The 27880-nt window shown below is 45.2% G+C and overlaps 1 protein-coding gene across 1 annotated transcript; it reads left to right on the top strand.

The window, feature by feature from the left end:
* The first annotated feature begins 569 nt into the window (after positions 1-569).
* On the top strand, positions 570-14486 carry LOC142922855 (exosome complex exonuclease RRP44-like). The gene is made up of 6 exons (XM_076063798.1): positions 570-575; positions 5411-5673; positions 6624-6792; positions 7315-7452; positions 9026-9148; positions 12772-14486. Exons 1-6 carry the CDS (start codon positions 570-572, stop codon positions 12847-12849), a joined length of 777 nt encoding a protein of 258 aa, XP_075919913.1. The 3' UTR covers positions 12850-14486.
* Positions 14487-27880: the final 13394 nt, after the last annotated feature.

Below are 27880 nucleotides of genomic sequence, written 5' to 3'. Positions count from 1 at the left end.
GGTAACACTCGTGCCTTGCAACAAGGAGACGCTGGGTTTGATTACTCAACTCTTGTGCCTTTTTGCTTGCAGTTTTGTTTGTTCTCCCCCCTGTTAGTGAATTGGTTTCCTCTGGATTCATCAGATTTCCTCTAAATAAAACCCATACAATCTTAACTGGCATTCGCGAAAACATCTCCTTGCTGAACAGTTACCTGCAGGTGACTTAATCATGTGTGGGTTGAGTTGGTGCATATGTATTTGCCAGATTGTGTTTATTGACAGAGAAGTTGTTGCGTTTATGTGTTTGTGTGCCTGCAGAGGATTATTCAGCTCAAACCTGTGTTCCTTGAGATCCAACGTCGACCGGTGAGATGCACCAACAACTGTGAACTCGCGAGTGCGCACATTGCAACCCATACTCAGCAGCTAACGTGCATTGTTGCCAGGTGCACATGTAATCCCATGATGCGTGGCACTGTTAAAGTGTCATTGTACAGATCCACACTAGCATGTTTACATACATAAGCAGCCAAACCAGGATGGCACAATGGTAACACGTGTCTCACAGCAAGAATGGCCTAGGATTGATGCCCGTCTTGGTTGTCTTTCCATGTAGATTTTGTATGTTCTCCCCCTATTTAGCATGGGTTGACTCCAGGTTATCAGGTTTCCTCTCATCCCTAACATAAACGTGTTATTACTACTATGATCCTTAACCAAGAAAAGCCTCACTGAATCTCATAACTTCGGGAGGGTACTGCAAAGCTTTTGTAGTCGAACAATGGTTGCTACATATATATTCCAGTTGAGTAATTTGTAACAACCCAAACCGGTATTTGGGCAAACATCCCGCTGCTGAAAGAATGACTCGACTGCCAAAAACTTGGCAAGACCCTCCTGAAAAAGAGTCTCAAGACTTTGCGAGGCTTTTCTGAGTGAACACCCTGCATCAATGCAATGACGACGACTCCGCCACTCGACGGTGAATGGCGATGGTGCATGTGCTGTGCACGTGCAGGCTGGCGTTCTCGTGCATATGGGAGATGACTCCAAAGGCTGAGATCGTGAGCACACGTTTTACCAAGAGCATCATCAATTCCAAGGTGATTACCCCCCCTCCCCCACGGACGTTCAGTTTTTGTAAAACTCTCGTTTGCTTTCACGTGTATTCTATCGGTGCCTTGCTATGTTAGTGCAGTTGAGGTTTCCGGATGGCTGAGAGGTCAGAGTGTTGAGCTTGCACCTCTGGGTTCACAAGTGGAGCGTGATGAACCGGGTTCACAAGTGGTAGTATGTATGTTGAACTTCTTTTGCACCGTACGTAGCCAACTGTGCTAATCGGAGGTGCGAGGTAGAACATGAAAGTAGTGAGTTGATGGTCTCTATCCAGTCAACAATCACTACACAAAACACACGGTTTTTTTTAGGTCGATCGTGTAAATATGTTAATGTGTCATTAAACCCACCCCCACCCGACACAGCCAACTAATAAGGGTTGTCACGTAAACAGAACATGCCAATTCGTCACGAGTACAGCGCACCGCTGTGTTGTACCAGTGTCGAATTGGCCACGTTCTGTTTATGTGACAACCCTTTCCTGTCAGCTGTGTCGGGTGGTGGCGGGTTTAACGACATACACCCAGCCATCAGATTTACCATGGAAGTCGAAATAGATGGCAAGATACCTTTTTTGGATGTCCTAATTAAAAAGAGACCTGATGGTTCAATGAGCCACTCTGTCTACAGGAAAGCTACCCATACGGATGCTTATCTGAAACCGGATTCCCACCACCATCCATCACAGAAGAATTCTCTCATCAAGACTCTGTATCATAGAGTCCAATGCATATCCGACCAGGAACACATAGGCAGTGAACTCAAGCACGTACACCAAGCTCTTAGGGCTAATGGTTACTCCGACTATACAATCTGCAAAGCTATCACTCAAACCATGAAGAAGAACCCTCTTGAGGAGCCTTTCAAAACCATCACTTTACCCTACATTGCGGGGATCACAAAAAAGATCTCCAAAATCTTGAATAAACACAAGATCCAGGTCCGTTTCAACACATTACATAAAATCCGTGATCTGATTCCGTCTGTAAAAGATGTGATTCCGGACATAAAATACCCTGGTGTCTACAAACTAAGTTGCCTCTGTGGTAGTAGTTACATTGGAGAAACCAAACGCCATGTCTCGGACCGCATTCGTGAACACAAAGCAGACCTTAAACACGGTAGGACCAACACCTCGGCCGTGGCAGATCATTGTTATAATTCAGTAGGCTCACATGCCATTGACTTTTCCAAGACAGAGGTTCTTTGTAAGCCATCTGGCTACCATGAGAGATTCGTTCATGAGGCTATCCACATATACAAGCACAGAGACAATTTCAACCGAGAAGATGGATTCTATCTTAGCAATCATTGGAAAGATTTGATAAACCATTTCAGGTCTTAATTGATTGTTCACGCTTACAGTGGCTTTCAGACAGCATACATTATAAAAAATTTCGTCTCCCCCCTCCTCTTTTCAGAATATAGATGGACTAGTCCTAAATAAACTGCCAAATCGTTGCGCGTGGCGCTAACGTTTTTTTATAAATAAATAAATGCACCGTTTAAAAATAAATGTATGCAAACCAACACACCTGAAGACGACCGTTTGTGTTATGGTCGAAACGTCGTGAGAATTTTTTTATTGTTTTATATATATTTTATTATTTTGTTGTTTCCCTTCAATGTGACTTTACCGAAAAAAATTAAGAATATAACAATAAAGAAGTTAAGGTTTTACCTGGTTAATAACATCCTTCTAGATTGGAGTGTTACAGGCTGCTGCTGGGCTACATTGTGGGCAATAGAGGACAATACAGTGACATAAATTGTTTTACTCTACTTAATGCTCCCATGTCTGTGCTCCCCCACCTGTGCCAACGCGTACTGACCACCACGGTTAAGTACGGTAAAACCACCCCACGACCCGCATGACATGGGGCGGCCCTCATCCAGCAGTGGATTGACTTAACGAGCTGTGCATGTTCAACTCAAATATCTGAGTTTGTGAAGTGTCTTATATTAAGATTCTGTGTTGTTTTGGCTGGACATGATAATCGCTCATGTCCCTTCTCCACCCGTAGGGCATTGACTCTGGCATCCCCTGAGGTCCGATTCCACATGGACAGCGAAACCCATGACCCGATCGACCTGCGCACCAAGGAACTCAAGTGAGTCTCGTCGCACAAGACACCTCCCATGACTGCAATCCGACTGTTGTGCAGATCTCTCTATCAGAATCAAAATATATATTTCTACTGGAAGAATCCGATGAGCTATAAAGCTCTTTTTTCACAGATGTCCAGTTGGGGCAGGTCACAACGTTACAACAACAAACAATACAAGCACACGTTAGTATTGCAAAGTATTGGAAAGGTAAACAAATAACTTAAACAAATATACAAATAAAACTAAACTATTTTTATCTTACCAAGTAAAACCCTGACCACAAATGATAGCTGAACAAAGTGGCTTATCACGTGGGAAATTTATTATCAGCAAAATAATCTAAGATAAAGATTCTTGACCCTTGTGGTTGATGTGTTGTGGTGGCGGAAACTGGTGCGTGTACACAGGGAGACCAACTCGATGGTGGAGGAGTTCATGTTGCTCGCCAACATCTCCGTGGCGGAGCGCATCGTAGACGAATTCCCCGAGTGTGCGCTGCTCCGACGCCACCCGGCGCCTCCGCCTTCCAACTACGACATCTTGGTGAAGGCGGCGAAATCAAAGGTAGAGTTAGAACCCCTTTTAACGACCACCCTTGTTAACTAATCGCTTAACAACGGGCCTCCATTAACCGACCATCTTCCTGTTAACGACGTGCTGTTGTAGGTACAGTAAATATGAATTAATGCCACGTAGAAGGGAAACAATAAAATCATAAAAATATAAAACAATAAAATTCTCACGACGTTTCGACTGCAACACAAGCAATCACCATCAGGTGTGAAAACCACAACAAGAAAATTTGAAAAAAGTGGCAGTTATTTTTAACGTTAGCACCACGGAGAGAGATTTGACAGTTTGTTCAGATGGACGAGTCCATCTATGTTCGGAAAAGAGGAGGGGGGAGACGAAAAATAATGGATGCGGCCTGAAAGCCACCTTAAGCGTGATCAATCAATTAAGCCCCAAAATGGTTTATCAAATCTCTCTCCGTGGTGCTAACGTTAAAATAATCTCCGCTTTTTTCAAATTTTCTTGTTGTGGTTTTCACACCTGATGATGATTGCTTGTATTGCAGTCGAAACGTCGTGAGAATTTTATTGTTTTATATTTGTATTATTTTGTTTCCCTTCTACGTGAATTTACCGAAAGAACCAAGAATATGAATCCCTGCAGTCACGAAAGCTTTAAATCAAAATGAATTAATGCATTTATTAACAGTGTTTATTTTAATATGATGTGTTTATAATGTTAGTATCTTTATGTATTAATATCCATTGTTTAAATATTATAAAGTACGTTTTTTGGGTGAACAAGGGAAACTTTCGATGCTATCGGAACGAATTAAGCTTTTAACACGTATTTCCTATACTCGCTTAATGACCAAATCCTTTAATGCTCGTGTTCATGGAACCAATTACCGTCTTTAAGAGGGGTTCTACTGTCTCTAGATTGCTGTTAACCTTCCTTCAATATCATCCTCCTCGCAAGGAATTCAGAGGTCGTCGGGTGGCTCAAATTTTTGTTTGAGGTCTTTTGGTTTAACCGGGTGATAACTCAAGAGACCATAATAGTCTCATTTGCAAGGGTCACCTGGGTCACCCTATGACCCAGAGATTACAGCTGGGATCCTGGCTTCAAAATCCAGCAGCCACATTGAACATACTGTGTTATCAAGTGTAGGGAGTTGAAGGACTCGGCTCGTTTCCCAGCTACTCCACAGAAATAAGCAACAAAAAACCATCACGATAAATGTAGTACTGTATTTAATTTTAGATAAATTCCAGCACTGAAATGTTGAAATATCAGGTCGACTTATTGTGATGAACATTATGCTCAAAATGGGTGGGAATGTGCTACCCCCTACTGTGAAGCAGAGGTGTCTTGAAACGATGTCAGTATTGGCCTGTGCGAGAAATTGCAGGGCTGCACCTTTTACCTTTATCTTGAGATGTAGCCGTATAGTTTCCACTCGCCCTTAGAGGCGGAACAACTCAAAAGGTGTGACGAACCACAGACAACGCTGGAAGGCAGCCAGGCACTGTGCCAGATGTAGATTAATCCACTTGCTGTACTGCCTTCTCCTGACAAGCCAGGTTATGGAAACCTGAATGCCCACAGGAAGTGCGCTGAATAACGTTTTCTTTCCAATACACCACAACCCTTGCTGCTTCCCCAGCACTAAACTACAAGCCACGTGCAGGATAGTCACCTCACAAACGCCGGTGTGCCCGATTTTTTTGCGCAGAACATCGAGATCCAGGTGGACTCGGCTAAGGCGTTGGCCGAGTCCCTGGACCGGGCGGCGGTGCCGGGAGCGCCACCATACCTCAACACTCTGCTGCGCATCCTGGCCACGTGCTGCATGATGCAGGCCATCTACTTCTGCTCCGGCATGGAGCCCGACACCCACCACTACGGGCTCGCCACCGCCATCTACACCCACTTCACGTCGCCCATTCGACGGTAACGTGCCCTGGCGTCAGGCACACGCGTGAAATCGACCTTCGCGATTAATGAGGGGACTATGTTGTTGTCTTGGTGTGGTCTGGGACTGTGCTGCCTTTCCCAAGTTTAGGAATTTACTCATTAATTGATGTACTTATGCAATGTTAATTTGTCATTATGGCACACCTCCGATTAGCATGATTGGCTACGTACTTGTATATCTTTTTATATTATTTACTTTTAGTGATTTGTTTACCTTTCCTATTCTTAGCACTCCTATCATCTACCTACTGGACATCTGTCAAAAAGAGCTTTTATCGCGAATCGGATTTCTCCAGGATAAAGATTCAGATTTTGACTTATTTTTCTAAAAGGTCCTGTAAACGGGAAGTTTGGCCAATTCCTTAAATGGTTGTTTGGCATGTGTTGAAGAAAAACTAGAGGATCCGGAGAACACCAATGCCTACAAAGAGGGTGACAGTGTTCCACGTGCAGAATCAAGAATCCATTGCCGTGTTGCAGCGGCGGCCAAAAGTGAATTGCAATTCTGCCATGGATCGCTAAAGATTTTGTTGTGGATCTTAAATAAGAACACAGATATGAGCAGGCAGCAATTTGCGCTACATCTGATGACAAATAAAAAGTCCTCAACAAATAATTAAATTCATACATTAACAAAGATAATTTCCACCAGCAGATGGTGCTAGAACGTGGTATGGCCAGAGTACAGTATTCTATCACAGCGTTAAATCCATCTGAGTCATTGTTTGTGTAGCTTTCTGGTGGATCGTGAAACCCGCTGAGATCCACCAGAATGAATCGCGGTGCTTGGTGGATTAATACCGCTGCTCCGTTGGCATCTCGTGGCCATACCGCAGCCTGTATCTACTGTAAATTTAATCTTCATATTAAATAGAGGCTACAACAAATGTGAATATTGTTGTTGTTGTCTCCCTGTACCGTTACAGATACTCGGATGTGATTGTGCACCGGCTGCTGGCCGTGTGCGTGGGCGCCAACCCCACGTACCCGGCGCTCACCGACAAGCAGAAGCAGCAGCAGCTCTGCAACAATCTCAACTACCGCCACAAGATGGCGCAGTACGCCCAACGATCGTCTGTAGCTTTCCACACGCAGGTGGGAGGCGGAAGTGTGGGCCACGTGGAGCTTGGCCGGCGTGTGCTTAGGCACCTGATAATGCGTCCATTCGTCTCTTGAAAGCCATTTTTAAGGTCACGAAAGCAGGCATCGTATTGTGCGTGTAGTAAGAATCAATTGTTTTCTATTCGCACGCTTACGTGTGGTGGTGCCGTGGCTGTACTGGTTGGCTACACTTGACATTGCTTTTCAGCATTCTTCTGTGTTTGCTGAAAAACCTGGTCACTTGGCACATTTGCCCATGATGTGACAACTTTATTTGATTGGCTCTGTCAGGTGATGGAGGATTATAGTCTATACAATTGACATTGTACCTTCACGATTGAACTCAAAATAATCCCCATGACATGATGCCAATAGCACAACTGGAATAAATTAGCGGGGGGATGCAGAAAAATACTTTTCATTTTGTTAATTAATTATGGGCTTGGTAAGTGATGCGCGTGTGTCTGCTCTTGGCCACGTAGCGGTGATTAACGGCTGTTGTTGTTGTGGTCTCAGTTGTTCTTCAAGAGCAAGGGAGTGGTGAGCAAAGAGGGCTTCGTGCTGTTTGTGCGCAAGAACGCCGTGGTGGTGCTCATTCCCAAGTACGGCTTGGACTCCAAAGATCTCAAGCTCAACGTTACCTTCGACGAGGAGGTAGGGCATGTGTTCACTTAACCGGGAGGCATTGGCATTTCCCGAACGGCTGAATTCTGCATTTAAACCCAGGACTGGCTTAATGCACTGGGACCCAAGCCCCCTGACCATCTCTCTACGATTAGGTTTCTATCAGACACACAGACACTTGGTTTAAGGTGGAAGAACGCAGTGAGATACGAAGCTCCGTTTTTTTGCCATTTGGCAGTGTGGACTATTACAGAGGAAGTTACACCCGTGGATACATTAGAGCCGGATGGCTCACAGGGCTATACCAAAATAAACTGAAACTGAATTAAATTATGTAAATGCGTTTCAAATATAAAACGGTCACAATTAAATATGCTTTGGAAATAACTGCCATGATGGAGCCCGTATTGTCACAGAGAGGACATCACATTAAAAATACAGTAAAATCCCTCAGATCCGGAAGAATTATAGAGAAAATCTAATGCTTTCTGTAAACAATGAGAAACTCAAAGGGCAGAAAAGTACTTGTAGAATAAAAACAAATGAGGGAAATAGTAGTTGATGCAAAAAGTGATCTCTAGATGGCAAAAAGCACATTTGTGACTAGTGGATCCGGTCCTTTCCAGCATGCCTTGCATGCCGCATTACATTGTCACTCTGCGTGGATAATGCACACAGCCTAATTTGGACCAGAAGCTCAAAAGGGTCAACATTTGCAGCCATATTTTAGGTATGTTCTTAACTGCAATTGTACACTCCATATAACCTAAGGGGGGTTGCATCTACTCCTTAATGATGGCCAAATAAGGCTTTAAAATTCCTTGGCTGGCCCGCACATCACGATCCCTCAGTTGGTTTGGTCATTGCAGCCATCGGCTTCTCATGCCTGGTTTTCAGCTCGCGGTGAGGTGGCCCAAGCGGTATTGCATTCGCTGTGTGTTGTGGAGGTTTGCGTTTCAAACTCGGTGGCCACTCCGGTTAATGCTGTGGTGTGTATTAAGCGTAAAATATTTACAGGCTATCCGCTTTAACAGTGGACGTTAAAAGATCCTGTTACGTTATTTGTGTGCCAGCATCATGGTCCAAGGTTGGCAAATTACATGCAAATTACTTATTTGGGGAGCACATATCAATCGGTCGCCTCCTTTTACAAAGACGTAGCAGTGACCTTGAATGCAAACGTTTTGAGAATCAGTGAGGCTTTTTTGAGTGACCCATGTAATAGTATGAATAATAACGTTGGGTTTACGTCAATCCATGCTTGTGTGCAGGGCACTTGGCAGAGAGCAGTCATCGGTAGTGTAGCGTTTAGCGCTCTGCGCTACGATCCCGGCGACTTGGGTTCAATTCCTTTGCACGGTCAACACCAGTGATGATTATCTGAACCGGTCCTGGGCCTCCCCTAGGTTGACTCGGAACTCAATTGAATGCCTGGTGCGGTGTGTAAACATCGCCACTGGGGAGGCAAAGGTGGCCGGGCATGGCGCTGGCGACCCACCCCCTTGTGTGCCGTGCCGGCCTTCATCTGTGCTCCTCGCCAACAGCACTTGCCCCAACAGTCTGTTAAGGCTACATTGGAGACATGTCTTTGTGTTTTGTGTAGGGCCCCACGCTGTGCGTGGAGGGCATCGCGCTGAACATGTTCGACCATGTGTGCGTGCACGTGTCGCTGGATTCGTCCAACCTGCAGCACCAGCGGATCCGCATGCACCTCGTCCGCCCGGAGGTACTCACCGTGCGGCGCGACGCACAACCTCGGAATACCACCGATTTGTATTGTGACCATGCTGCTGTTGCTGCTTGCTGCGTCAGCAGTAGTGCACAAAAAACAAACGCTCGCCGCATCGGAACGTCAGCGGGCCGAAAATTAATGACACAAGCCACAGCATAGCGCTTGTTGCCATGCAACCCAAACTGTGGGACCGTATAGTAAACCCATTGAGACACAGAGACACATAGGAGATACAGAGAGACCCATTATGATTACTGGAAATTCATCGAGACTCATACAGATACATAGCAGTGCATTAAAAACAAGCTACTGTACGATTGTGGCCATGCAACCCATACTATGGACCACATTTTACACCACTGTAGTCTGCGCTCCTTCAATGGAGGGGGTGGCAAGATGACACAAACTCTCTCCTGAGGCTTTCCCTTGGCTATCAGACCCATCCATTGGCATTTATCCCCTGAACGTAATACCCTTATAACACAGGAATAAAATATAAACTCCGGTCTTGGATGGAAAAAATATATGTTATAGCTAGCATTTTGAGCTGCAGTCTGTTGTCCTATACCTCCTATAACTGGCAAATTGGATATAACGCGATGATGAATGTATGAAGGAACGCATTTTTTGTATAACGCGGATCCGACCTGGATATAACTCATATTCTTAGTTTTTTCGGTAAAGTCACGTTGAAGAGAAACAACAAAATAATAAAATATATATAAAACAATAAAAAATTCTCACGACGTTTCGACCATAACTGAAATGGTCATCTTCAGGTGTGTTGGTTTGCATAAATTTATTTTTAAACGGCGCATTTATTTATTTATAAAAAACGTTAGCGCCACGTGCAGCGATTTGGCAGTTTACCCAGGACTAGTCCATCTATATTCTGAAAAGAGGAGGGGGGAGACGAAATTTTTTATAATGTATGCTGTCTGAAAGCCACTGTAAGCGTGAACAATCAATTAAGAACTGAAATGGTTTATCAAATCTTTCCAATGATTGCTAAGATAGAATCCATCTTCTCGGTTGAAATTGTCTCTGTGCTTGTATATGTGGATAGCCTCATGAACGAATCTCTCATGGAAGCCAGATGGCTTACAAATAACCTCTGTCTTGGAAAAGTCAATGGCATGTAAGCCTACTGAATTAGAACAATGATCTGCTACGGCCGAGGTGTTGGTCCTACCGTGTTTAAGGTCTGCTTTGTGTTCACGAATGCGGTCCGAGACATGGCGTTTGGTTTCTCCAATGTAACTACTACCACAGAGGCAACTTAGTTTGTAGACACCAGGGTATTGTATGTCCGGAATCACATCTTTTACAGACGGAACCAGATCACGGATTTTATGTAATGTGTTGAAACGGACCTGGATCTTGTGTTTATTCAAGATTTTGGAGATCTTTTTTGTGATCCCAGCAATGTAGGGTAAAGTGATGGTTTTGAAAGGCTCCTCAAGAGGGTTCTTCTTCATGGTTTGAGTGATAGCTTTGCGGATTGTATAGTCGAAGTAACCATTAGCCCTAAGAGCTTGGTGTACGTGCTTGAGTTCACTGCTTATGTGTTCCTGGTCAGATATGCATTGGGCTCTATGATACAGAGTCTTGATGAGAGAATTCTTCTGTGATGGATGGTGGTGGGAATCCGGTTTCAGATAAGCATCCGTATGGGTAGCTTTCCTGTAGACAGAGTGGCTCATTGAACCATCAGGTCTCTTTTTAAATAGGACATCCAAAAAAGGTATCTTGCCATCTATTTCGACTTCCATGGTAAATCTGATGGCTGGGTGTATGGAATTGATGTGGTCGAAGAATTGGTCTAGAGCAGGCCGGCCATGTGGCCAGATGACAAAAGTGTCATCCACGTACCTCTTCCATAAGGTTGGGCGCAGAGTGGCAGTCTGGATGGCGTCAGTCTCAAATTTCTCCATGAAAATGTTAGCTATAACTGGAGAAAGGGGGGAGCCCATTGGGGTGCCCTCAGTTTGTTTGTAGAAAGTTCCATTCCAAGTGAAGTATGTATTGGTTAAACAGTGTCTCACCAGGGGGGGTACCTCAGTGTTTAGTCCTTGATGAACCAAGTCTTCAATGATTGCAATGGTGTCAGGTACAGGAACCTTGGTGAATAAGGAAACTACATCAAAACTGACAAGCAGGTCGTCTGGGGACAGGGAAATACCCTTGATTGTCGATACCAGGTGAGTAGAATTTTGTACCGCAGAGGTGGTCTTTCCAGTGAAAGGACGCAGGATTTCAGACAAAAAACGAGCTAGTTTGTAGGTGGGGGAGCCGATAGTAGAGACTATGGGACGAAGGGGTGTATCTACTTTATGTATTTTTGGTAAGCCGTATAATCTTGGTGGCCTGGCAGCAGAAGGTTTCAACGAAAACTGTTTAGATTGATCAATTAATGCGGTTGAATCAGAAATTATTTTGTTGGTTTGTGTGACGAGGCTGTTGGTGGGATCTCTTTTTATTTTTGTATAACTACCATCGTCGAGTAATTCTTTAATTTTGTTGTTGTATTCTATAACTCGGTTGAATGAATGGAACTACGTTGCGCGAGTAGGAATAAGCGGTTGTAACGGCTGCCTCGGCGTAGCATCACGCAAGGCGGGATGCTGCTGGATGCTTCTAGATGCTACCCACGTTCCTTAGTCTTTGTTCAGCCTGTGTTACGCATCTCACGCGTTATTGCGGACTGCGCTTTACCCCATATAATATATATTGTTTATTATAACACGATTTTTTTTATTTCTATTGGCTTGTATCTATACTTGAGTAGTTTTTTTAATGTCCAGTGCTTTTTTTAGATATTTCGATATGTAAGGTGCTGTATAAAATAGATTTTTTTTTATGGCCCTAGTTCATTGCACAAGAAGGGCCATTATCTGAAACGTGACCTATTTAAATGATCGTTTGGGGCTGTTGATGAATGCGAGTTCTCAAGATACCAAGCTAAGTCAGGGTGTGGGAGCCTTGGTAGATATCAGATTTCTTAACAAAACTCCATGAGTCTGTTCTGCATGGGTTTCCTCCGGGTTCTCTGGTTTCCTCCCATATATAAAAATAAGCATGCGTTTAAACTGGTATTAAGGTAGTTTACGTATCGCCATGGGCGGCAGGGTGGCACATTGGTAAACCCTTGCGTCTTGCAGCAAGAAAACTGGGTTTGATTCCCAACTAGAGTGTGTTACTGTGTGGAGTTGTCATCTTCTCTCCCCATGTTCCTCAAAAGTCTTCAGACTTGGCGAAGTTTTTCAGTGTTAATAAGTGTAATAATAACGTATCACTTGTGTTGGAAATACTCGCATGTGTGTGTGTGAGAGCATTGGTGTAGTGGTTAGCACGCTGCGCTATGAACCCGGCAACCCAATTCCCACTCACCGCCAACACCAGTGAGGATTATCTGAACTGCTGTTTTGCCTTCCCAAGGTCAACTCTTTCTTAAATGAGTTCCTGGTGCAGTGTGTAAACATCAGCACTGGGGAGAGGTGTTGGCCACTTACCCCCTCGTGGGCCATGCCGCCTAACAGCAGCACAGTCTGTTAAAGACTTATTTGGGTGACTATCTTTGTTGTACGTTTGTGCCATTTGTGTGTCCGCTGTCACAGATTCCAGGCTACAACCCTGCGGAGTCCACCCCATGGGGCTCGCCTTCTCCCCGGCCTAAGAAACCCAGACATCACTAGTGTATCGTGGATGCGGTGTCAACAAGATGTCGGAGGAGGTGCATGAGTGGGCACACACTCTGGGTTTTACATCTGCAGAGTTAATTAAGTGTACATTGTGCTCGCAAGCAGAGGTGAACAATTGAAAAAAAATCAGTGGCGGTTATGAGAAATGCTACCCTGAAGTAACAGACGGTTTGCACTCTGAACTTGCAATCCAGAGGTCACCGGTTCTTTGTTCTCCTGTCGCAGCGGTTCAAATGGTAGCGCAATTTTTTAATATAATTTTTACCTTGCCAACCAATACAATCAGCCAATTAAGGTGTATACGCGTCAAGATGTATGAAAGGTTTAGGATATCTTATGCCCCACTTCTTTGCCAGCCAAGACACTGACCCCCTTGTGATGAAGGTGATTTCACAAAAATATTGGTTACTGAATCGGTGGTGTTTATTGACTAACGCAGCAGTGTCCAACCCACAAAGCACTGTGATCCATTCTGGTATATCTCAACATGTTCCGTGATCTACCAGCAATATATGACCAACAGTTACCCGGATGGATTTAACCGACTAATAGAACACTGGAGACATGCCAAGTGCTAGTGCGATCTATTGGTTTAAAATATATATTATTAATCCATTAATTCTTAGTCGAGTTTTGCCATCTGCTATAACAAGAATTGCTTTATATTAGAGGTGTTTAATCCTATTTGTCCCGAGATCCACAATAAAAAAATCTTTTGCGATCATCCACCCATGGATCGCGATTCACATATTGGCTACCACTGATCTAACAGTTGAAAACCAGTTTAACACGTAGGCTTTCGTGACCAATATCCATAACACAGGTTTTTTGGGTTAGATCGCGTAATAAATATTTAAATGTGTCGGTAAACCCGATCTAACCCATAAAACGTGTATTATAGTTGAAAACCTACAATTGTGCCAGGTTTGGCCTGTCGGAGTGGGCCATTAGGGTGGCCACTCGGAGGGCAAAGCTCTGGGGAATCCGAGCAAGAGCTTCGAAGTATGATTGTGCACGGTGATACCCGCAGGGGTCTCGTGATGGATGGCAAATGGAAGATTTTTTATCGCGAGAGGATTCCCTGCAAGGGATGTTAGGTTACTTATTCTTGTGAGGATGCCATTTACTGTATGAAGGGGCAGCGGTCAGCTGCATAGAACAGAGTATAAAATTCCCCGAGCTGTTGCTGTTTAACTCGTCGGTTTAACGGAGAATTTCACCTCAGGTTTTTTTTACACAACTGCCCCACCCCTCATCGGACTCTGTGCAATCACACAAGGAATGTTTTTGGAAAATATGTCGGTGTCAGAAAATTTTAAGGTTTAATCGTTTACAAATGCGCATTTCGTTACAGCTTCTCTTGTCCTTTAGACGTGCAAAGATAATTTCTGACAAAATATTGACACGTTTTCAAATTGTTTCGTAAATGGTTATAACTTTGCTCACGTATATACAGTACTTGGGCAATAATTCTGAGCTCCTGGAGTAGTGGTAAAGATTTAAGCGAGTTGATGTCTTTGCGACTTTGTGTAAATGTGTTTAACATTTTTTAGCTGAATCGTACATTTACAAGCATGTACACATGAGTTATATGCGTTTATATACAAAATTAAACCGATTTATTTTCCATGCATCTTCTGTTATTTTGGTTACTTTAAGTTACGTTTTCCACTGCTGGATGAAGATCTCGCTACGTGATGTTGGATGTCGGGTTTAGTTTGACCATACTTCACCATGCTGGTCACTGTTGGATGATAATAATGTCCACTTGCAATGCACCACCGCGCAGTATTCACTCGCCTTCGAATAGAGTCCTGCACCGCCGTTTCACATGCAAATTTGATTCTCAATCCTTGGGCCAACTTGCTCCTAATTAGCATGCGATTTGCCACATTTCGATCTCGGAGGTGATTAAATGCGCCAGCTTCCAGGCTTGTTGAGCCGCTCGGAGCCCAATTAACGAAAATTGTTGCCAAAGCAAAAGCGTGAGCTCGAATGTTTGTCCGTGCTCTTTTCAAACCACCAGTCGAACGCCGGCCTCTGCCCACTCCGACTGTGCGGAGGCGCTGGCCGTCGGGGAGGCCCTCATGGTGCCTCACGGCAAACGTGGGGCCCGGGTGGGCGCGTCGACGGTTGAGTCCCCCCCCCAGCCGCGATCGCGTACAGGCGGTGCAACGCCCACAAATGAAACATCACACCTTGCTGATCTCGTGTCCAGGAGCATAAATGATCATCACGCAAACTCCGGTCATCCTCGCAGCAGCAGCTCTTGGCCATCGAACAAAGACGATCACCGCTTCCTTCCGATATTAGAAGCCACGAGCTATGAACGACTTGGAGGTTCGAGCAACCACAGCCGAGTGGGAAGGCAGCAGCAGCCCAGGCGGTGAGCCAGCTTCAAAATCCCCCAAGCACTGAAGTTCTCGATTTAGTACATTGAAAAACACGACGGTAAGTGAAACGTAAATCGAAACCAATTTTGCCATTCACTTGAGGGGCCGTCCATAAATGACGTCACGCAATTTTTGACCTCTCGTCACTCGGCGTCACAAAAAGTCAGACCCCCCCCCTCAAATATGATGTCACAAAGCTCTGCCAACCCCCCAAAACCATATTTCCATTTTGAAAATAAAACAATGCTTCAACTATTGCCATTGTAGTGCGTGGCGCTGCACTGATGTTGTAGGAGTGGTATAACAATTAGTGTTATAACAATTCTATACTTAAAGTTGCGCATTTTGATGTGACGTCACATTTCTGAACCCCCCCCTTCCCCCTCGTCACACATCGTCACAAATGTCTGACCCCCCCGAGGTGCATGACCGCATTACCGTGTTTATTCTGTGGTGAAGGGATGAGGAAAAGGAAGAGGAAAAAGCATCCAGCGTCGCCGCACGCAGGCAACGTGTTTATCACACAGTGGTCAAAATATAAAAATACATATATATGTAGTGGGTTCCACGGAACGGAGACTGGAGACGTCTTTAGACGCAACACAGTTTATTGGTAACTATGAACAGAACTCCCCTTAACTCCCACTATCTAGGGAGGTACAGCCTCTGGGCTAGCGTGCCCTCGCACTGATCAAACCTGGCTCTCAGCCCTCTGGCTATCTGTGCCCTAGGGGAGGCTAACTGACCCGACCCAGCCAAGGTGCGGGTCCTGACCACTGGTCCGAGCTCGGCCCGGCCCTTACAAGGACGTCGGGCTCGAGGTCCCAGGGTCCTAGCTAGGGAGACTACTCTGACCCGACCCAGCCAAGGTGCGGGTCCTGACCACTGGTCCGTGCTCGGCCCCGACCCTTATAAGGATGTCAGGTCCCAGGGTCCTAGCTAGGCTGGTCTTCTGTTCTTCGTCTTTGGAACACTGCCCCGAGCTGTCCCAGAGGTGCCCCTTTAATACACCTCTCGGGGGCTCTCCGCCCCCGGTACCGCCCCCTCTCTAGAACCTTCCAGGGGGCTCTGGAAGAACCCCCCAACCCCTCACCGGGGGCCTGGCTCTCTCTGTCCTTCCCCAGCTCAGGGTGACACCCCCTATGGGCTTGTGCCCGCACCTGCATGTAAGTATACCGACGGTAAAAGATGCGCATTTATTACGCTACATCTATGCGAGAGAGGTTGTGGACAAGAGTCTGCTCTGCGGGAAGCAAGCATTGCCATACGAATGAGATGAGCTCGCGTTCGATGCGGGCAGTCTTGAGGACGACCGTCGACAGGCACGCGTGGAGGCACGCCGTGGTCACAGCGCAGCGCCGACTCGTGTAGGTGGTGATGGCCCAGTTGTAGAGAAGAATGCCGGAGCTTCGAGCAGATGTGGCCGAATGTAGGAGAGAGCATCTTGAGGAGCGTTGCCCTCGACCCCCTCCGGGAGGCCGTATGGTTTACTTGGCACTCCCGTCCCTTAGAGTCCAGTCTGATGTAAGCCTCCTCAGTTCCAGCAGCCTGGCTTCATAGGTCTTCATTGCACCGCTCTGCTCGTCTAGCATAGTCTGAAGGGTCATATGTGGCTGCCTCCTGAATCTTCACCCTCCTGCAAACCTTACTCGACATCTCGTTGAGGACCCGAAGAAGGGCAGTATTCTCTTTGTGTTTTTTTTTTTTACAAAAGGGCTTGTAAGAGCTCTCGTTCCTCCCACCGGGATCTCTGGTGTCAACTTGAACGGGGGGAGGGGAGACAAAGCTATGGCTTTTTTCCCAGGGGATCTGTCTTCCATGGAGCACAAAGATACAGGCGGAAGGTCCCTTTGGCCTAGCCATGAGGTCAGGCTCGAGTTGCTTACTGAGGACCCTACACCTAAGGAGGCTGTGGATCGCCCTAGGAAGCTCCAAAGTAGAAAACTAGCTTTCCAAGGCCCCCTATAAAGTGCCTGAGGCCAGGTAGAAAAATAAGAAAACTATCAAACAGGAAAGCGAGTGGTTATGTTGGGTCGAAAAAGGTAATGTTCTAATGTAGTGGTTGGAGCGGTCATTGCTGCTTACTCGGCCATGACGTCACTGCAACTCGTTTGATTAACACTTTTAAAATAAAAAATCACGACGCGTACTGAACATATTATTCCGAATCGGTTTTACCACCACTACCACCATGACACAGTGGCAAGGCTGGCACATCGCAGTGCAGCTGCTAGGCTGAATCATATGAATAAATATAATCTAGAAATATCCTTTATGTACCCAGGAGAGCCACATGGAGTCTCGAGACGCATTATTAGCTCCGTGCTGCATTAAGATGTTTGGACAATTTCAAGCATCATGGTTCGGCACGTAGAAGGAAACCGGATAAACGCGCAAATGTTGTGAAGCTGGCTTGGTGGTAGAAGTCAGTCCAGAACATTTGGCCCCACACCTATCACTGTAACGAATCAGTGTTCTACGGGGCATTCTAAGCGAGGACTGATTGTATTAAAATCTACTTTGATCTACGAATCGTAATGTATCAATAATGTTAACGTGTAACATGCCCCACGGTTTTTCTTAATCTGGAAGGAGAGAACAACTGATGATCTGTGTGCTGATGATGTTGGTGATCTCGTAATGACTGTTCACTTCGAGGAGTGGGAGAGTCTGATGGTGAACCTGGATCGTGCCAATAAGAGGTAGGGCCTTACCATTCGCCCTACCAAATACATCAAAGCAGTACCTGCTTTGATATTTCGTATGTCTTCAAGAACTCCACCCCCTCAACTCCGCATGATAGGTAGTTGTGGAAAGAGTGGAGGTATTCCCATATCTGGGCAGTTGTTTATGACCAGCTCCGATTTCAGAGCGGAGGTCTTACTCTGAATTAGTTCAGTGGCATATCCTTTTTTTCAGCTGCCTAGCGCTGTATAAAAGTAACATGGCCTATCACTTCATACAAAGCTCTGGTTCTTTTCTGCCAAACTTGTCCTCTCCCTCGCAGCTATAACCTCCCAAAAGCAACATGTGACCTTTGTTTTGGCGTGACAAACACCAGTGAAAGCAAAACACTGAAAGTGTAATGACTACACGTAATGCAAGAATCTCAGTTGTATTTCTCAACGGGTATTGAAGGAGTGGTGAAGGTGCATCAGCCTGCAGACCCACAGGTGGCAGCGTTGGATTGGCCTGCAGACGTTGGGGTGGTGGTGGATTGGCCTGCAGACGCTGGGGTGGCGGCGGTAGATCGGCCTGCAGACGCAGGGGTGTCGGTGGTGGATTGGCCTACAGATCGAGGGGTGTTGGTGGTGGATCAGCCTGCAGATGTAGGGGTAGCGGCGGTGGATCTTCCAGCAGTAGCCGACCAGTGAAGTTCTCGAATAAATTTATGCAATTTGCCGAACCTGGTGGCTTTGGCACAGGCGGTGTTGGTGGTGGATCTTCCAGCAAAAGCTGGGGAGGCAGTGGTGCATCTGCCAGCATAAGCTGGGCTGGGATGACAGCGTTAGATCTCCCGGCAGCAGCCGGGGTGGTGGTGGCGGTGTTGGAGATGCCAGCAGCTGCCGGGGTGGCAGCGCTGAATCTGCCAACATCAAGCGCCATGGCGGTGGGGGTGAATAATATGCCAGAAGCAGTCGGGGTGGGGGTGTCGATGCATCTCCCAACAGCATCCCTGGTGGTGGCGGCGGAACTGCATGTGGCTGCCAGGATGGCGTTGGAGGCAGTGGTGGTGTTGGTGGAGACCGTGGCCGTGGCTTTCTCCAGCTCCTTGAGATATCGACGCATCATTTCCAACTGCAGATGGCGCTCCACATTCTCCCGTTTGTATACTTGAGTGCAGGGAAATCATCGACAGTTTGGTCAACATTAGCCCCTACACGAGCCTTCTAATCATCGCAACTCTTCAAACTATATCGCTTATATAATGTACATCATTTCAGTCACAACAAAAATTACATATAACACATCGGGGCTGTGAAAATTACGGCTTCGTATTACCAATATCTTGCCTGTCCAGAGAAGCCCATGAACTAACGTTGTACATACAAACTCATAGACTCAGAGGCCCATAGACTGAGTCACAAATAGCTGTGGATAGGGCCCGGAACGGTATGGTGGTAGTGAAAATATGAACCCAACTGCGTCCTTTTCAATGGAACCAGGGACGCAAGTGTCATCATAGGCTTTCCCTCGCAATCGAAGATTGCCTTCCAGAGAAAATTTGGATTTTCTGTGGGTCCAAAGATGACTGAAGAGACCAATCTGGGATCGACAGATTCTGCCGCAACTCTGGCACGTGTCCAGAAATAGTAGTGGGTGGAACTGCATTAGTCGGGCTGCAGGCTGTTGTTTCCGCCATTCCCACTTTTTCTGTTTCTGCTGTTAAGTTTTAAAATGTTTGACTTCTTGAAATAGACTCTGTCTCCATCTGAGGTGATCCTGGGAAAGATACTCCCTTGAGTTAGTGTCGATGGAGCACTTCTTCATGTTGGACTTGAGGACATCCTTGAAGCAGTTTCTCTGACGAACTACATTCTCCCACTTTTGGTTAATTAAGTTTGACAGTTTTTCATTGAGGCATTGGCGGAAGAGGTCTTGCTTAATGGAGTCCTATAAAGCTTCAATGTTAATCTTCTGTAGACATCTCTTCCGATGAAGCCGTCACTTGCGAGCCAGTTTTATGAGCATGGTTGAGCAGATGAGTCAATGATCAGTCCAGCCACCAGCAGCTACTAGAACAGCCTGGATAATGCAGACATATTTGGGATCCTGGGCATGGACAATGACGTAATCGATCAAGTGGCGGTGCTTAGATCACGGATGATGCTATGATGTTTTGTATTTGTTTTTTCTGGCGTAACAGGGTGTTGATGATGATGACTCCATTTTCCGTGCATTTAGTCAAGGGAAGGATGCCGTTGGAATTGACTTTACCCACTCCTTCTTTCCCGATGGTTCCATTACTGAGGTTTATGTTTCTTCCAACTCTGGCATGCATATCACCGAGCAGAATAAGTTTGTCTCCCACAGGAACAGTAGAAAGGACCTGATCAAGGTTGACGTAACATTCATAATCGGAGTGAAGAATCAGGGCATATACGCTGATGACAGTAGAATATTGGCTCCCCACCAGTTTGAGACATAGAGTCATGAGTCGCTCACTCATCAAGTTAATTCTTGATGGAGAAACCAACTCTGTGCAGCCACCGCTGTTCTTCCTGTCTGCCTTTCCAGAAGAGAGTACAGCCAGCTCCTTGTTCCTTGAGCTGCCCCTCCTCTTCTCGTCGAGTGTCATTGAGGGCAGCTACGTCAGTGTTGTGTCGTCTGAGTTTCCGGGCCACGATTAAGGTGCAGCATTCTGGGCGTTCACTTTTAGTGTTTTACATAAGGGTCCTGACATTCCAGTTCCCAAAGGTAATTATCTGACTTTTAGTTTTGTTTCCACCACAGTAATGGGGATCCTTCTGAACGTGGTTATCCAGTCAGGAAGGAGTGAGACAGACTATGTTTAGGGCCACTTTCCTAGCTCCTTCCCCACGTGGGGTGAGCAGAGTGGATCATTTGAAAGGACTTCTTAGTCGCAGGTACAGCTGCAGAAACACACTCTTGTTTCTGCTGAGTGTTAGACGACCTTCTTGTAGCTGCCACTAGAAGCTTCCAGACTTCACAATCATGCTCCCGTCGTCACTAGCTGGTCACCAAAAACATTGTATTGAATGGGCTAGAAGATGTTGTTCCTTTAATGAAACACGCCTGTGCATGATTTATTTTATTGTGGAGAAGCTGATAATTGTTTTTTTACCCTGTTATCTGGAAACAAAACTGACATCTTTTTTTACAAGGAGTCATGTTTGCATTGACCACAATACCTGCGGTCCGAATGCAAACAAAAAACATAACTCTGATAATGTATGCACTGTCCTTGAAATTGATTGGTCCACACCCAAAACAGCTTTCCTTAGAGCCTAGTCTCACATGGTGTTGGACCAGATAACGCCAAAAAGCTGTTGTACAGTAGCTTCCACACAGTTCTTGAGAGAATGGGACCATGAATCCAATGGCAAGGGGACCTGTACGATTGGAGATATCGTTCTGCTGCAGTCTTGGTCCGCCTTCACAGCTGTTGAGATGTTAACATCTTCTTCCTCCTGCTCTGCCGTTGAGGACTTGTTAACCCATGGCTGGTGGCAGACATGCTTATTATAATGGCGGCCTATACTCGCCATGTGGCAGCATCGTTAAAGGGTATATGTCGCTTTTCAAGAGGAAAACCATTGGCATGTTCAGTCCTAACCACACCCTGGTGGTGCTGTCACTGCTTGGTCCACAACTGCTTATCCGCCAGGGTTGCCGCTGCTTATTTTGCAGCTAACGTTCACAGAAGGTCGTTCCACTATCCACCACGTGCGGACGCGCTGGGTCCCTGATATACAATACCCTTTCGTCTACAAACTAAGCCGTGTATGTGGCAGTAGTTACATTGGGGAAACTAACCGACATGTCTCGGACTGTGTTCATGAGCATAAGGAAGATTTGAAACACGGTAGGACCAACACGGTAGCCTTGGCTGATCATTGTTTTAATGCGGTTGGCTCACACGCCAATTGATTTCTCTAAGACGAAGGTACTTTGTAAGCCCACTGGCTATCAAAAAAATTCGTTCATGAAGCCATCCACATATACAGACACAGTCACAATTTCAACTGAGAGGATGGGTACAAACTCAGCAATCATTGGAAGAACGTCGTCAACCAGTTTAAGTCATAACTGGTGTTGTTCTCATCCTGCCACCTTCCGATGTTAGTTTTTATTTTCCCCATAGGTTCGGCTCTCCGATCTTACATTAACAGGTGAGACAAATTTCACACCAACATAGCCCCTTCCGCGTGCTGACCTCGACGTGGCGGCAGCTCTGCGATCTTACATTAACATGCCAATCTCTCACATTAACATAGCCACCTCCGCGCCCTCATCATGGAGGCCGCTCTCTGATCTTACATTAATGTGCTAATTTCTCGCATTAACATCACTAGCCACGTCGTTTATGACCCTTGGGCTACACCCATTTTCAACCTTTAAAACAGTCTGCCTCAGCAGCTTTCCCCCTCTTTCTACTTCCTGATGACGATCACTTGTGTTGTGATAAAAAAGTCAGAGTTTTTTATTTATTTTATTTGTATTAATTTGAACCTATCTACGTGACTTTACCGAAAGACCCAAATAATATGAATTCCTGCAGTCACGAAAGCTTTAAGTCAAGATTTATAGTAATGACTCTTCCTCAGATCTAATTAGATGAAATCATTACCAGATGTATTTGCACCATTCCTACAATGCAAGGCTCTCACGAAGGTGATATGTTTTACAGACGGGTAGAGTGTGCCATGGTTTCACATTAAGGGCAATGCTGCTCTGTGGTTTTAACCAATTGGATAATTGGAAAGTATTATTTAAAGTCTGGTAAATTTGGACTGTGGCACTGACGCAAATGGCCGGCTCTTTTTTGAATAACAACCACCATTAGTTTAACAAGCCTAACTGATGAAACCCAAATGGAAGCCGGTATAATTATATTGCTTAAAACAAATGCTGCTGGGAAATGTTGGTGGGAAAAGCCCTTAGGCCGATGTATTTAAACATCGTATTCTGATTTATGTGGAGACACAAAAAGCGAGTTATGCTTCTACAGTATTTGCTTGTGCAAAGCATGGACAATCATTGCCACAGAGACAGAATCAGCTCGGTGGCTAGGAGATGTTAACTACCTCACCTGGCATGGAGGAGGCCGAGAGTTTGATCCCGACCCTGATGCCTTTATAAGGAGTACCTTGGATATCGAGGTGGTTACATTTTTGGAAAGTGCAGCAAAAGCCAAAAGCGTGATATTCAATACTTAAGCTTGACCTAAATAATGAGCTTACATAGACGGCAACTAAAAATAGACACATCACAATAGAAATGTGCTGTACTGAATGCCAAATTTACTACTATAATGAGCCAAGAATGTCTGTGTCCTGCGCGTGACGTCACTCCACGTCGAGCAGGCCCCCTCATTAATACTCATGAATAGACTAATCTCTCACAATACAAAGGCCACTGCCACAGCCATTGACATGCTAATCTCACAATACAAAGGCCACTGCCCCAGCCTCTGTGGTTGGACCATCTCTAGCTCCACCCACCTACCTTGATGCACTCATCTCAGGCTTATATAAGACCTTGTCTCAGCAACTTTCGGGTGACGTCACTACACATGGGGGGGGGGCGAGGTGCCTCCTGCCCCCTCCTCAGCATCAACTTAGAAACTCACTAGAAAGGCAGAACCCTCACGCCATGCGATCTCCATAACGCTATTGAGACATCGAAGTAAAAAGGACGTCATGATGAACAAGGGATTATAACCTTTAAATGAAATAGGTCTGTCACCACGGCCTTACAAATTGCACACAAATGGATGCAATGAATATCACTTCGCGGTCTGATTTACTGCAATAGATTTACTGCAATACACCCATCCTTGGACGGGCAAAAGGCTAGTAAACAAATAATCCCCTCGCCCGCTCCCCACCACGATATCACACAATGATACAGTACTTCCTTGTACAGTATACCCGGTAAAGACCAAAACTAATCCCCATGATAGGTAAATTGATATACATAGAGCTTGCCGGCAATAGGTCTAAACCACGAACTATGAACTCGTGATATTCAAGGGTCTCCCGTATTTGGAGTGTGCATGTTCTCCCCATGGTCACGTATCCTTTTCTCCAGGTCCTCCGGTTTTTTTTCTCCACATCTAAAAACATGCATTAAGATAATTACTGCTAGAAATATTCACATAAGCCACTTCATTGAGCAATCATATGTGGCCAGGCTGCTTCTGGAAAAGAGCTATATATCTCAGTGGGCCTTACCTGGTCAAATAAAAATAGGTCGCTTACAGGAGCTGAATGGATTGCCACATCACAGGGACGCAAGGAATCGCAGCATGGAGAGGGCTTCATCCAGCAGTGGATTGATCCTGGTTTATGTTTTGCAAATAGTAAACTGCAGTGTGCACTTCCAAATGAAGGTGTTTAAAGTGTCTGTTTATCTTCTTTGGTTCTTTCGGTAAAGTCACGTAGAATGAGAATAAAATAATAAAATAAAAATAAGACAATAAATTCTCACGACGTTTCGGCCGCAACACAAGCGGCCTTCTTCAGGTGAAAGAACAGAACTGTCGGGACGATAGTGCTTCAATGAGTGCTGCTGAGATTCGTGGCGTCTTTTAAGCTCGGTGATAGGTGTGAATGACCTAGAAAGCAGGAGAATGTAGCATTGAAATAGCAAGGGATTAGCTTGTGACAAAAAATAGCTGTGTTAAAGTCAAAGTTTACATATCAACAGAGGCATTTAGTATATGGACGCTAAAGGGCCTCCAACTACCCAACTATCATACAGTAAACCAATGTGAGAAAAAACTAAGTCTATATTACATCAGTATAATTATTGTACTTGATATATTCTTCAATAAGCTGAGCTATTAATCACAAAGCAACTGGGTATACACTATACTATATAATGAATACCATATAGTAAAACCAATGAAAACCAAAATATAAAGTACCTCAATGTTATAAATAAACTCTATATACTCTCCAATCAGCTGAGCCACCAACAATAAGTCGTTATATATCACAATGCCATATTGCAAAAAATGGCGGTTTTTCTTCCCATCAACGACCAGCACCACGGACAACGAACGAGCTTCGTTCAGACGGACGACTCAATCCATGCTCGGGAACAGAAGAGGGAGAGAGACAGCCATAATGCGTTGTTATACTCCATGTTATAAACCATACCATTAACCGTGGTGTGAGAGATATTAAGAGGCAATATCAGCGAAAGAGCTGCGGTCTGACAGTAACCGTCAAATACAATTAATTAAGAACCATTGGAAAGATGTTTTAAACAATTTCGGAACTTCATTAAATTTATTGGCTGGTTGGGGAGGCCATATTAAGTTTGCGAGGTCTGAAACTCCAGGCCAAACATAAATAAACTTCCGTTATCTCCGAAAAAGTAAGATGGATTGATGATCTTGCTGTGGAGGTCTGCCTAAATTGATAAGATGTCCATTGTTTCACAAGAGATAGCATGAATCGGATAAGAAATACACTATTAATTCTTATACACTGGTCCATTCATACAATTAGTATATTAGTGGGCTACATTAGAGAAGATAAAGGGAGGAGAGGAGAAGAGGAGAGCCGGGGTGCCCGGAGCCCAGAGAGTGCCCAGAGGGGCCAGAGAGCCAGGGGCAACCCTGATGTTTATGTTGGCTGGATAGCATGTGCTCCCGTGCATGTGAGGTTGCTCTCAACAGAAGTCGTTCCTTGCACGAGAATGGCTGAAACGCTGAGTAACCACTCAGAGGTATAGTGGTTAAGCAGTGGAGACGGTATAGTGGAAAAACAGTGGAGATTTCTGAAGCAAAGTTTAAGATCTGCAGTTGTCAAATTATATTGAGCCGATCCATATGGCAAGTGAAATAAAGAAGACTTAAATTGTGTTGCTAAAACAATCTTGGAGGAAAGAGGATACATGTGTGCCTCTTGGAGAAGGAAAGGCATTGCTCAAAACTGTGCTGCAAGGTCATGTGCCATGAATCACATGAGTTTAAAAAACGTGACTGTAAACCAACAAGCTTGTGAATAATATTCATGGTGAAGACACCTCTATACGTTGGATACTGCACTTTGTCTTTTCATAAATGTCATATTGGCACTGGGTTATGCCTTATTAACCTAAATTCTGAATTTAGCTATTCATGTATTTCAATTACAGCATCACATATTCTTTGGACCAAGTGTCAATTGCCTATTTGATGACTGGTACTCTGATTATTTTTTGCAAATAAGGGACTTGTTTTATTTAAAATGTGTCTGTGTGTGTGGTTGAACAGTGTAACAAATCCATGCGTTACATGTGTAGTGTTGCAGCGCCGACCTGGGCAAGGCCTATGATGCAATCAGTAGGCCAGGGCTCTGGATTGTTATTCGTGTTTTCAGAGTTCCTTACCCTCTGCTCACAATGATTAAGGACCTTCACGATGGTGGGCAGGCCCGGATAAAGTTGCGTGCCCGGGAGTCAGAGCAATTTCCTGTTTACAGTGGGGTGTGACAGGGATCTACAGTGAGGGAAAAAAGTATTTGATCCCCTGCTGATTTGTACGTTTGCCCACTGACAAATAAATCGTCAGTCTATAATTTTAATGGAAGGTTTATTTGAACAGTGAGAGACAGAATAACAACAACAAAATCCAGAAAAACGCATGTCAAAAATGTTATAAATTGATTTGCATTATAATGAGGGAAGTAAGTATTCGACCCCCTCTCAATAAGAAAGATTTCTGGCTCCCAGATGTATTTTATACAGGTAATGAGCTGAGATTTTGAGCACACTCTTAAAGGGAGTGCTCCTAATCTCAACTTGTTACCTGTATAAAAAACACCTGTCCACAGAAGCAATCAATCAATCAGATTCCAAACTCTCCACCATGGCCAAGACCAAAGAGCTCTCCAAGGATGTCAGGGACAAGATTGTAGACCTACACAAGGCTGGAATGGGCTACAAGACCATTGCCAAGCAGCTTGGTGTGAAGGTGACAACAGTTGGTGTGATTATTCGCAAATGGAAGAAACACAAAAGAACTGTCAATCTCCCTCGGCCTGGGGCTCCATGCAAGATCTCACCTCGTGGAGTTGCAATGATCATGAGAACGGTGAGGAATCAGCCCAGAACTACCCGGGAGGACCTTGTCAATGATCTCAAGGCAGCTGGGACCATAGTCACCAAGAAAACAATTGGTAACACACTATGCCGTGAAGGAATGAAATCCTGCAGCGCCCACAAGGTCCCCCTGCTCAAGAAAGCTCATATACATGCCCGCCTGAAGTTTGCCAATGAACATCTGAATGATTCAGAGGACAACTGGGTGAAAGTGTTGTGGTCAGATGAGACCAAAATGGAGCTCTTTGGCATCAACTCAACTCACCGTGTTTGGAGGTGGAGGAATGCTGCCTATGACCCCAAGAACACCATCCCTACCGTCAAACATGGAGGTGGAAACATTATGCTTTGGGGGTGTTTTTCTGCCAAGGGGACAGGACAACTTCACCGCATCAAAAGGACGATGGACGCGGCCATGTACCATCAAATCTTGGGTGAGAACCTCCTTCCCTCAGCCAGGGCATTGAAAATGGGTCGTGGATGGGTATTCCAGCATGACAATGACCCAAAACACACGGCCAAGGCAACAAGGGAGTGGCTCAAGAAGACGCACATTAAGGTCCTGGAGTGGCCTAGCCAGTCTCCAGACCTTAATCCCATAGAAAATCTGTGGAGGGAGCTGAAGGTTCGAGTTGCCAAACGTCAGCCTCGAAACCTTAATGACTTGGTGAAGATCTGCAAAGAGGAGTGGGACAAAATCCCTCCTGAGATGTGTGCAAACCTGGTGGTCCAACTACAAGAAACGTCTGACCTCTGTGATTGCCAACAAGGCTTTTGCCACCAAGTACTAAGTCATGTTTTGCAGAGGGGTCAAATACTTATTTCCCTGATTAAAATGCAACTCAATTTATAAC

The sequence above is a fragment of the Petromyzon marinus genome, unplaced genomic scaffold (genome assembly GCF_048934315.1).
Source record: "Petromyzon marinus isolate PM22_M1 ecotype Great Lakes invasive population unplaced genomic scaffold, UKy_Petmar_22M1.pri1.0 PM_Scaffold_19, whole genome shotgun sequence".
Classification (NCBI taxonomy): Eukaryota; Metazoa; Chordata; class Hyperoartia; order Petromyzontiformes; family Petromyzontidae; genus Petromyzon; species Petromyzon marinus.
The sequence above is the reverse complement of the archived record's forward strand: the minus strand, read 5'-3'. Positions and strand labels throughout refer to the sequence as shown.

Excerpts from the sequence above, each read along its gene's own strand:
- LOC142922855 (XM_076063798.1), top strand. Across the intron at positions 6,793-7,314 it reads CTGTAGCTTTCCACACGCAG|TTGTTCTTCAAGAGCAAGGG; the intron begins GTGGGAGGCGGA and ends TTGTGGTCTCAG. Across the intron at positions 7,453-9,025 it reads ACGTTACCTTCGACGAGGAG|GGCCCCACGCTGTGCGTGGA; the intron begins GTAGGGCATGTG and ends TGTTTTGTGTAG.